This window comes from Diachasma alloeum, unplaced genomic scaffold (genome assembly GCF_001412515.2).
Source record: "Diachasma alloeum isolate Michigan unplaced genomic scaffold, Dall2.0 Dall_scaffold_00528, whole genome shotgun sequence".
Classification (NCBI taxonomy): Eukaryota; Metazoa; Arthropoda; class Insecta; order Hymenoptera; family Braconidae; genus Diachasma; species Diachasma alloeum.
In genome coordinates this window covers 519,617-531,712 of record NW_021680660.1, presented here as the reverse complement: position 1 = coordinate 531,712, position 12,096 = coordinate 519,617, and the positions used below count along the sequence as shown (strand labels likewise).

Below are 12,096 nucleotides of genomic sequence, written 5' to 3'. Positions count from 1 at the left end.
TGGATAATGAAGGGATTGGTGAATCATTTTGAAACTACTCATTCATTTTATCCAATTGATTCTTTATCACTCTATTCATTAATATTTACGAGAATTTTTCCACTTATCGACATTAGTTTTTCGGCATTAGCGTTCTGTATGAGTGGGTGACTAGGGATCAGCTAAGCCTGATCCTTAAAAGATTGATAGACTTGATTCATAGAGACCAGATTTCTTCAAGCAACAACAAAACCTGCAAAAATTTAGGAGCAAAGGATAGGAGCGCCGAATTTTATTCATAGGTCACCAACGAAACTAAACGAAGATTAATCAGCGCTCCTGAGTTACGTGTTTCTGAATTTTTACTGAGGTACTTGGTATCGGTCATCTCCTCTAAAATACAAAGTTGTAGTCAATACACGTGAGATACTTGAGTTTAGAACGAAATCTTGAGATACGTGGTTTTGGAAATGTTTTTTGAGTTACGTAGTTTCCGTTAGGAGCCATCGATAAGTACTTTCAGTCTTGCTCGTGAATTTATAAGGAAAAACCTCAATTTAGTTTAATTTGAAAATGATTTTTAGAAAGAAGGTGGTGAAGTGAATGATCCCGGACATCTACCCGGTTATCCATATTATTATGTCATGTCCCCAAAAAGTTATAAATCCACAATGGACAACACGTATGACAAAATTCGGTAGAAAAACCTAGGGAATTCACTGGACAATTCTATGCCATTTCCAATGAATTTTCTATTAGTTTTTGGTTGACTATTGAAATGTTCAATAGAAAATATTCTATAAAAACGTCAAGAGAATTCGCGTTTTCTCTACAACTTATCTCGTTGAGATATTTTCTATAGAATTTCCTCAGCTCAAATTTTCCAAGTTTTTTATTTGATTTCCTTGGTGAAAATAAAAATAGTTGAATGTGTTATTAATAAAAGAAACAACACAAAACAACGATAACAATTAAATAATTAAAAAACTCATTTATTTTTATCCAACGCCATACACACCTTTACATCTACCTGGTGTAAACAAAAAAAAATTAATTGAAAAAAAATTGGAGTTTCTCGACTCATTTAATATTAACAAAAGGAATCTACTCCTTAATGAAGCCATTCCTTACTCTCATCAACTTGTACCTCAATTATAAATTTACAACTGACAAGAGAATACAAAAGTAACTTTCCAACCCAAATCTGGAAGTTTCCCCCAATTCCCCTCTCATTACCATAATTCCAAAGTAACAAGTGTTAAGACTCAGACAAAATGTCTTCGAGAGTTTTGTCATCGTGTAAAGGTGAGTGCCCAAGGGTGGGATCACTCTCCAAAAATTCCCTCAATTCAGACTCGAGATCTGGAACTCCAGTGGACTCATTCGGCCCCAGTAACCCAGACTGATTGTGAGATAAGCCAATTTGGATCTGCATCGGTGTTTGCGATTGGCTGACTATGCCAATTATTGGATTTGTTTGACTACCAGGACTCATGATGGTGGTTTGCATTGGTGACGCTGTTTGTATCATGCTAGAGACCTGATTGTTGTTGATTTGTGGTACAAGAGTGCTTTCAGCTACAATCGTGGGGTTGTGAGTAATTGGTTCTACTTCCATTGGCTCCGGTCCACCGACTGGAGCGATGCCCATGGCACGTCGAAGGCCGTCCACTGGGGCAATCGCTGATGGAGGTAACTTCTTGGCGATTGTTGTTAAATTATCGGTGATCTTCTCAGCAAGGGCTGTTTCAACCTCTGGTGCCTTGGGAACGTTGGACAAGTGCGCCGGAGGAGGTGCTGACAGACGATCATGTTGGGCTTGCCTCAGACGACCCAACATCTGGGATGTGTCGTCCAGACGAGACTGAAGAGCTGCGCGTTCCTCAGTTGATTTCAATTCCTCTTCTGTAACAATAATTTGGAAAGTATTAATGGGATGAAGTTGTCGAAGATGAAGAACCAGCTTACCGTATTCTTCTAAAAAGTTGACATCAATCCCCAGCTCCGAAAGCGTCTTCAGTTGATCGACATCAACCTTCACGTTCTCCACTTGTGTGTTCCTATTGACCTCTTGAATAGGTTTTTCCAACAGGTGCTTGATCTTCTCCTCCTCCTCTTTCAGTCTTCTCTTCTCCTCCAGCAACTTCTTCGTCTTTCTGTGATCCCCACTCGTCAGAATATCCAATAAATCATCAACCATCGTTAGTGTATAATCACAATCCTTTGCGAAATCTAGAATCGATTCAGCATACTGCACTGCAGTCTCATCTCCATAAGTCGAATAAACCAGCTCTGTCTCCTCCTTCGTGAGATTCGCAAAAGTTGAATCATAGCTCGGTGCATAAGATCCGAAAGCTCCGTAATAAAGTGGCTTAACAGGCTTGGACATATTCCTCCTGTCTTCTCGGAAACCAGCAAGAGATCCCGTTCCATGGCTTAATTTTCCTATTAATTGACCCAGGGAGACAGGTCGCTGATTAGTCCCGGGGATGACACCATCTCCATGCACGATGATCTGTAGACTGGTGGTTCCATCCTTCTTCTGTCTCAAAAATCCCATCTTCGAGTTGATCCTCTTCATTGATAGTTTGTCCGAAGCTGTCTTAGCTGCACTCCTCGCCTGCTTGAGAATCTCATCCGGCGTGAGATCGTCTGGAATCGCTTCAAACTTTCCTAAACTCGCAAGTCTCATCTTCCTCTGATGCTCCTTTCTCAACTCTTCAGCCTCTTCATTCCTTTCCTCTTGTTCCCTCTCCTTCTCGATCTGCTCCTCAGTCACCAGAACATCGGGATTATTGGGGTCCTCCACTCCAAGTTCGAAGCCTAGTTCGTCCCTTGGGATATCGTGCATGTAGGTCAACACCGGTCTCAATTGCCTCAACTTCTCTGGTGTCACCATTTTCAAACCAACATGGAGGAGTTTCTTCGCCGCTTTGTAGTAGATTGTTTCAGGATGGTTATAGACCATCGCATTGTCACACATGAGTTTGAAGTCCTCCACAAATTCGTTGACATTTGTGTAGATGTTGTCTTCGATCTTCTTGTTGATTGTGCTGAAGTCCATGGGGTTGGTGATGATCTGGGAGTATCCTGGGGCGAAATTATCAGTCACTGGCCAGGCGAAGAACTGCTGAGGATCCCTCTTCTCCATCGAGCGGAGAAGGTGCTCCAGAAGTCTCTGAAGAGGCGTCTTCTCCGCTATTTTCTTCAGCACACATGTTCTCGGTTCTCGATGAGGCGAGAGGGAGCTACTTGACGCTAGTTTCGACGGCACCAGATGAGCGACTTTAGCCGGAAGCTCAAGAAGGCTCTCATCGGCATCGCCAACTGACTCCTGAGAGGATTCCTCTCTTTTTCGTTTCTTGTCCTTGTGGTGGTGCTTGTGGCGTTTATCCTTCTTCTTCTTTTTCTTCTTTAACTTTTTGTGACCGGCTAAGTATCTGTCGTATTCATTTTCATTTTGGGTTACTGAGTAATTCATACCCAACTGTTGGTACTGTTGGGAGAGCATGGCTGATTGACTCGGGGAGTCGTTACCGTACTCGGGAGTACCGCTGCTGCCACCAACTTTTAGGATTAGTTTTAGGGCTGGTGGTTTGTCCGGTGTTAGGAGGTCTGTTGGATTGAGAGAGTATCATTTGTTTGGGGGAGGGTTTCAACAAGACTTTAAAGAGATTTGTGGTGGATGAAGCGCCTAGGGTCTACGACAATTGGATGGTGTGCGGTGAGAAAAAAGTTTTTTGGTAATGGAGAAAGGTTGAAAAAAATTTTGTAAAAATTATGAATTGATGAATCCAATGTTTGTTTTCTCGGACTTCAGCTGATTTTCTTCTCCAACGAAATAAAAACTTTTTCCTCAATTTTATGTGCATGCAACCAGGGCGCGTTTTGAGGTGAATGTACAGAGCAATGAGATCGAGCATGAATACAGTATGTTATAGTGGGTAGAGCTGCCGAAGCTAATGAACGAAAAGTTTGTTTTAATGAATAAATAATAATGAGGGTTGGATGATCAGATATTAGCATGAAGAAGTATTGAAAAAGCTGGCTCTAGACGTAAATGTAAATGGCCTTTGTCTTCACTTTCAACGAACTGGAAGCGAGTTGGAAGTAGATTTACTCAGTTGGAGATTAATCCACTGTGTCAGCATTTTCAATTTCACAAAGAAATCATAGATGTTGATTAATTAGTGCCTTTGGGGTACGATATAACGAATATACTGATCGCTATTGAAATTGAAAATACCTCTCAAAAGATTCAAATAAATAAGCAAAAGCGAACGTGGCAACTCTGCCACTAAACAAAACAGCCAGTTGAAAGAGTTTTTATTCTCGATTATCGATTTCATTTCTTTTTTGCTGATCGAAGTGCAACATGGAATTGAGTCTGGTGGAGTCTAATTTTTTTTTTTCAAGCAGAAATTGGTAAGGAAAAACACTGGGTGAGTATTGATTGTGTCGTACTTCAACCGGTGTGGAAATAAAGGACAAATGTATGTAGAATAATATAAAAAAATATGGATGGGATATTCCATCGAATTCTATACGCAATTCTGGCCTCTATTTTTTCCACAGTTTTTCTTTCGGAAATATTCAGATGATCTACGAAATGTTTTGTAAATCACATAGTCATCTCTCAAAAATCTCTATAAGTTTACGTGAAATATCAGGAATGGAACGTAAATTGTAAAACAAAAATTCAAAAAAAATTTGATCCAGAAACATTTTCTCATTTTTTGAAAACTTTTCAGGAGAAATTACGTGAATAATTGGGAGTCCATGCCTCGAAATGGAATTTTTTTATAGTAGAGTTGTTTTCCCGTTTTTTTCAATTATTAATTAACAGAGGAAAAAAATCTACTGATAATTTAGTGGCCGAATTTGCGAACAGAATCTGGCAGAATAACCCACACATACTAAGGCTCAGGGATACTTTGGGGACATTAGAATAATTTCCGAAGCACAGTCTAGTTTCTCGTGCAACAAAAAAAAGAACTAGTCTGAGGTGTTCCGGCAGTTACCCCTAACTTACTTCCACGGTCGGGCTTCTTGCTTTATGGCAACCTTCTATATTTTTCCAATGTCACCCTTTAACTTCTACTCCAACCTCACTCTCAGTTTGTCCGTGGTGAAAACGTAGTCAATAATCCTGTACACCATTTTAAACTATGAGTACAAGAGGTAGGATTGAAATTGCAATTTTTGGGGGTATTAAGGCAGGTTCCTGATGAAATAATTCAACTTTCATGTTCAATTTCATTGACTAATCTTTTCTTGGAGTGGAAAATGTCCAATTTTCGCTGTAAATTGCATGTTTTCATAATTTTTGAAATTTTACAAGCAATTTTAATCAAAAAGAAATAAGAACAGAAGAAATTTTTTTTGTCTGCCTTTCGACTGAATGAATAAATATTTGATCAAATGTGTAGACGCATATGGGAATTGCACAGAAAACCATTTAGTCCTTTGGCGCCATGTTTACGATTTTTCTCAATTTTCGAAAGGTTTTACTACCGCCTTTAATATGATCCTGTATGAAATTTCAGCAGTATAACTCGATTATTGCCCGAGAATCATGCCATTTCGTAAAGTTGCGCTTTTAGACTTAATTTTTTTTTATTGGCAAAGTGATTCGTCTAAAAAAATCTTCAATATATTTTTTCCGGAAAAATTCTGCACTTTACAAAAAGAAAATGATAATAGTGATTTTCCAATTTCCCGTTAGCATCATTCTTTGATGAATACCTCCGAATTAGAGGGAGATACCGAAGTTTTCACTACAACATTTATTATAGATCTCATTTTGCTCTACAAAAAAGGTTCTCGCAAAAAACTCGATATCTCGCTTCAATTTCGAGATATTACAAAAAACTGACTTACAAGAAAAAATTAATTTTCCGTTTTCCCCGGGTTACCCCTCTTGCTTCACAGCACCAATGAAGGATTTCATGACCGAGTCGGTAAGGCGTCCGCCTACAAAGCCAGAGGTCCTGGGTTCGCAACCTGGCACCGGCGAATTATTTCTGGATTATTTGATTTAGTCAAATAATACAAGGACACCATTAAGAATGTTTGAAATAAAACGTTAAAATACCGAGAGAAAGTAGAATTGAGCATGCTCGAATCATGTACATACAACCTACAGTTTCCCGTGTGTGGAGAACCTAACTGACTACAGCCGATTCTCACCATCCCAGAGACATTTTTGTCCAGAATGTGATTACATTCTGATCATTCATTTGAAATACTGTCATAACATCGTAGCCTACAAGTTACAGAGAAAATAGTCGTAAGCTCTAATGACAAGAAAGAGTCGAGAGCACGTCACTAATAACTTAGCTGTTGCTGTGACGTTAAACCCCACCAAAAAACAAACAATATTTCTTTTGGAAAAATTCAGAAAATTTGCGACCAAATCTATAGTTCCGCATATTTTTTTATGAATTATAGTACTGCATCATTCCAATTGAAAAATTTAGTTTTGAAGAAAAAAAATTAAATCTGCCATGTCTTTGACAATCTTTGACTTATAGAGCTGCAGCAGCGCTCATTTTTCTTCTTTTTACTTGTATTTGAAGATGAGAAAATAAAAATGATACCAAAAATGTTGAGGCAATATTTTATTTGATAGAATCACTTATATTCAAAAGTTTCTTATGCAAAGCATATTTGAAAGTGTAAAAAAGACTGAAAGATTAAAAGCGCAAATCACGAAATGGAATGATTTTCGTGTAATAATCGAATCGGATTGTTGAAATTTGACATAGAGTCATATTTCATGAAGTATTAAAACATGGTAGTACTTGAAAAAAAAATGGGAACCATGACACCAAATGACTGAACAGTTTTCTGTGGAATTTCCCATATGACAGAAATATTTTTGTGACCAATTTTTGCAAGCAACACGAATCAAAAAGAAATCCGAAAGAAGGAGGATTAGTCATTATCATTTTTTTTTGTTCCATTTACTAACAATGACTTTATCATGCACACGAAATAGTATATTTCGTAACGAGTGCAAAAAAGTGTTTTTTGGCGAGTGATATAATCCCACGAGCTAAAAAACATTTTTTCACGAGTTACGAACAATATTTTTCATCACAATGTGGCGGAAATTGTACTTTTAGGAACGCGGAGCGTGCCGAAATGTTCACTTTTCGTCACAGCGTGATGAAAAATAATATATAGCTAGAGCATCAAGAACAAACAGAATAAAGATAAAATGGTTTGATTTTTGTGAATGATTTTCTAATAGTAACCTAAGAATTGATGACATCTTCATTTCAATGAAAGTATTGTACTTATATGAAATAAATAATTCAGTTGAAAAAAAAAATCCCGTTAAAAACTCATTAACCATTAATTTGATCCAAATAAAAAATTATTAGCCACTAATAAATTCTGTCTTTTTACCATCTAAACAATGATTTCACCGTTATTTGATGAAGTTTCTATTTTGATCAAGGAAACATTCATTTATACTATAAAATCGTACTATAAAATTATACTATAAAATTTATAGTTTAAGTTTGAATGAAAGCTCTATTACGAGCTATATGAATAACCACATTAAAATAACCCATTTCGTTGGATGCAGTGCGATTTAGTTACAATAATAATAATAATGCTCTGGCATTTAGATTCACAAAATGAATCCTACCATCGGTTATTTGATTTCCCATATAATGTCTTTATCGTTTTTCTTTTCCATTCTCATTTGATTTCAGACTTTTCACTCATTTATTTCTCACCGTCGGAAAATTAATGCAATTTACGTTTCCATTCAGGTGCATTTTCCAGGAAACTACCTTAATTAAATCTTATAATTCCAATTTACGAACCGTATAAATGAAATTGCAATTTCCAGGGGCCATTATTCATTTGATTAAATCCTTACACATTTATTATATCGAGGATTTTAGGAATGCTATACTCTCAAGCCTTCGATATATGCTAATAATATTCCTCTCAAGTATCAATCAATTCTGATACTGATTGAATATTCCATAATCCGGGAAATTCATCTGACGTGTTTCGAATGAAGAGGGATGGTTTGCTGGCTGTGAGCTGATGGTGAATGCTCAAGCACCTCAACATGAAATTTATGAATTTGAATTGTTCTTCTTTGAATCATTTAAAAGAATACATCGAGCTATAAGCCATGATTAAAAAATTTTGTTCATACTATGAAAAATAATTTTTACGAAAACTTAAAAATTGGAAGATACTGTAAGCACTTTGACATGAGTTTTCAATTTTTTGATCATATGTTTTTTTTTCAATTCAAGAGAAAAAAAATCCATCGAATGAGATTATCATTGACTTCAAATAACTTTTTTCAGAAAAAAATTATTTGATCATTTATTGATTAGAAATTTTTCGTCACAAATTAATATAATTTTTTTCAGGAAACCCAACAACTAAGTTATTTAGAATAGAGGATCCATATTCATTTTCAATTTTTAATTTTTTTTTTTCAATTGGAAAGAAAACAAATAACCTTATAATATTCGTCATGTCAATTTTTTACCATTTCTTTTTCTAAAACAAATTATTTGATCATTTACATCGAAAAATTTCTAAGCAAATTGATATAAAAATATTTTTCAGAAAACTTAAAAATTTGTTATTATTGGAAATAGAACTCCGACATGAATTACCAATATTTTTTTTCAATTGCAGAGAAAAAAACGCTGGTAGTTTTTTTCCAAATGGATTTCTCATTGAGGATTTTACGAAAAAAAGGAAAAATTATTCGATCATGATTCAATTGAAGGAATTTTGTCTCAAGAAATTGATACAAATAATCCATTCATTGTACAACCAGTGAAATTTCATGTGCTGAACTCTGAAATCGTTACAATATCACAACTGCACAGATGCTCGTCAACTCGTTGAATGGAATTCCCCATCCGCAATTTTTTTTGTTGGAAAGAATACAAATAACCTGATAATATTCATTCATTGTATTAATGCTTTACCAATTTTTTCTTTCTAAAAAAAATTATTTATTTGAGCATCATTTATTTCGAAAAAATTCTAAGCAAATTGATATAAATTTTTGTTTTTCAGAAACTCAAAAATTTGCAATTATTGGCAATAGAACTCTGACGTGAATTTTCAATATTTTTTTTTCAATTGAAGAGAACAAAAAAAGCTGAGTTTTTTCCAAATGGATTTCTCATTAAGAATTTTACGAAAAAAAAGAAAAATTATTCGATCATGATTCAATTGAAGGAATTTTAAATATAATAATAATAATAATAATTAGATACAAATGAGGAAGTTGTTCTGGACATTAACCCAATTTTTTTAAACTGCCGAGTTGGTCAGTTACAATAAATGAGGTATCACAGCGTAACCGAATTTACAGAGAAAGTGAGTTTGTCAGAAGCAAAAAAAAACACCCGGTCTCCCCGGGAACGCCAACGAATTCACGTATTTCTCACCTTCGTGTCGTTCTCGTTTATGTTTTTTGTGCTTCTTGGGGCCCATAGTCTGCTGTTGCGGCCACAGTTTGACGGTTTTCAAGGGAATCGACGTAGGTAAAAATAACAGACTGAGTCTCAGTGTGGAAACGACGCTAACGACGCACGGGAGTTACAACTTATGTTTTGTGTGTTAATTGTCGGCCATTCAGGATATCAGAATCCAGTCGACGCCATGTTGGAAAATTAGTTGAGATTGCAGACACTCTGCTACCACTGGCGCCATATGAAGAATGTCTACCGAATGAAAACAAACAATTAAAAAAAATCTCGGCAGAATGTGAAGGGGAGTTTTTCACCTGCAGGGGAATTTTTCAAATATCTAATTCGATGGTCCTTCACAACATTTCATACAAATTTCCCACTGGAATCTTTTTTTTTAATTATCTAAAGCTAGTGACTTTCTGCTGGTAAGGCAGTATCCGTGAGGTAACGATCAAATTCTGTCTATTGGTAATCGGCAGAGGCTGATGGTGTTGATGGAGTCCGAGAGATGGCAGCATCTGCTTCATTTAGAAAAGAATTACTTTGGTTCCAAAAAAATTTAGAAGGTTAGCAAGCAACGTGAGACAAGCCGTTTGACAGATTGTATGTGGGCAGATCTACGTAAAATCAGCAAGCCAAACAAGTCGATTCCGGGGATTTTTATCTCAAAGTTTTGTTTGGAAAAATGACGATTAGACAAAAATTTTGAAAAAATTAAAATTGCAAAATATTAATAATTGTGGGAGTTATGATTTTTTTGAAAATAGCTATTTTTTGTTCAAATTTTTTTTCCAAATTGGCCTCAATATTTTTGCGAGATTTCAAGCTATGAAATCGCTCTTTGGCACACTCAAAGAACATGAAAAACCCTTAAAAATATTGTCTTCTATTGTCTATATTGTCTTGAAAAAGCTATTTTTTTAAAGCTGAAATTTTCACCGAAAATTATTAATAAAATTAAAAGAATTTTGCCATCAATTAGAATTTCTCTTTAGCCGTAGTTCGGCGGTTATTATTTTTTTCAGTGGGACAAGAAAAAAATAATATTAGATAATAAATGATAAAAATAATATGTTACTGAAAGTCGCTATTATTAATGCAATCATCCCCCACATGAGTGAATATTCAATTGAATAATTAAAAATAAGTCAATGCGATCAAATTCTCGATTACCAACAATGAAAGCTGTTTGAAAAATGTATTACCATTCTATAATTAGAGAAATAATCATTTTTTACTCAATAAATCATACTGAAGATAAATAATAGAAGATATAATGAGTCTAATCTCCACCATTTCCTATTATTTAATTGTATATTGGCTTATTTGGGCAATAATTGGATGAATAATAATACTTGCCTCAATGAACAAATCCATAACCGCCGAACTATGCCGAAAGACGAACTCTAATTGACGCTAAAATTGTTGACATTGACAATTTTTCTTTCCAAGTAATTGGAAGGAAAATTTTCGACATCGATATTTTTAGCTAGCTATATATATATATATATACATGTATTTAATAAAATATTCTTCATTAAAAATTTTCAATTGGAAAGAATAATACATAGGAAGTTGGCAAATTTTTTATTACCATCGGCAAAAACTACTAGAATTTTCAGTAGAAGTTCAATGAAATTTTCAACCGACTGAATTGTGGTCCGAATATGATCGCGTGAAAATGAAAAAATCAGATTGCTATTTTCGTCCGTGGAACGATATAAAATTGTAAAAAAAAAGAATGATTTTCCCAAACAAGGGCAACGCATCAGAAGCACTTTATCCGTTTCTGCTGGATTCATGCATATGCAGTGATTCTGGAAAATAAAATCATCGATTTGGGAGCACTCGGCATATAGCCGGGAACGGATTAAATATTCAAATTCCATGATAAAAGAGGAACAATTTTTTTCCACGCATGAGTTGATGGATTTCATGCATTTTAACTAATATAAAAGAGACGTATACATATACGCTTAGAGCGTAGTTACGCTTTTTTGTAATTCGTTTATCTAGAAATAAATTGAAAATTCAAGAGGGAGGATTGAAATAAAGAGATGTGTGCATGCCGGAGATACGCATTTATGGGATTTTCTACCGATTCACCTGTTCATTGTTCAGACTTACATCTTTTTATCACAATAAAAAATTATCGCCCAAAAATTATTCAACAGAATAGAAAGTTTTATCCCTGAAGAAAAATAACATATGCCATTTTGCGATTTTATAGAAAGAAAAGTCGAAAATAAGCCCCCAGAGGCCAAAATAATTGATACATCGAGCTCTACACCAAGGTGTACCCGAGTAGAAAGTTCGTCGGGAGCCACCAATGTACATTGGGAACCTATTAGTTTCTTGCAGGTTACTGACTCATACCTGTAGGTTCCAACCGAACAATACTAGTAGGGATGATCATTGTGGGTGACAGATGAGTTTACCACCGATGACTAACTTATATAGCAACCCCTTACAACCCCTTTGTAACTTATTTGTCCCTTATAAAGTGTTAAAGCCATTTTATTGTCCAAGTCCGGCCAGGCATAACTGATCTTGTCAGAGAACCCATTAGTAACCTAAATAATGGTCAAAATCAAGGGTAAAAAATAAGGGTTAAAATCAAGGGTCAGAAATAAGGATCAAAAAT

General features: G+C 35.4%; 1 protein-coding gene across 2 annotated transcripts; it reads right to left on the bottom strand.

The window, feature by feature from the left end:
- Window positions 1-950: 950 nt before the first annotated feature.
- On the bottom strand, window positions 951-9,634 carry LOC107042835 (bromodomain-containing protein 7). Of its 2 annotated transcripts, none has more exons than XM_015264034.1 (3): window positions 9,429-9,634; window positions 1,948-3,594; window positions 951-1,884 (listed from the first exon to the last, which is right to left on the bottom strand). In XM_015264034.1, exons 1-3 carry the CDS (start codon window positions 9,472-9,474, stop codon window positions 1,238-1,240), a joined length of 2,340 nt encoding a protein of 779 aa, XP_015119520.1. In that variant the 5' UTR covers window positions 9,475-9,634; the 3' UTR covers window positions 951-1,237. The 2 variants fall into 2 exon arrangements, with proteins under 2 accessions (XP_015119520.1, XP_015119521.1); XM_015264035.1 differs by lacking the exon at window positions 9,429-9,634 and adding an exon at window positions 5,012-5,099.
- Between the last annotated feature and the right edge of the window lie 2,462 nt (window positions 9,635-12,096).

Coding starts and splice junctions, on each gene's coding strand:
- LOC107042835 (XM_015264034.1), bottom strand. CDS start 9,474: ATGGGCCCCAAGAAGCACAAAAAACATAAACGAGAACGACACGAAG. Junction 3,595..9,428: donor TAAACGAGAACGACACGAAG/GTGAGAAATACG, acceptor TCAATCCAACAG/ACCTCCTAACACCGGACAAA. Junction 1,885..1,947: donor CAACTTTTTAGAAGAATACG/GTAAGCTGGTTC, acceptor TTATTGTTACAG/AAGAGGAATTGAAATCAACT.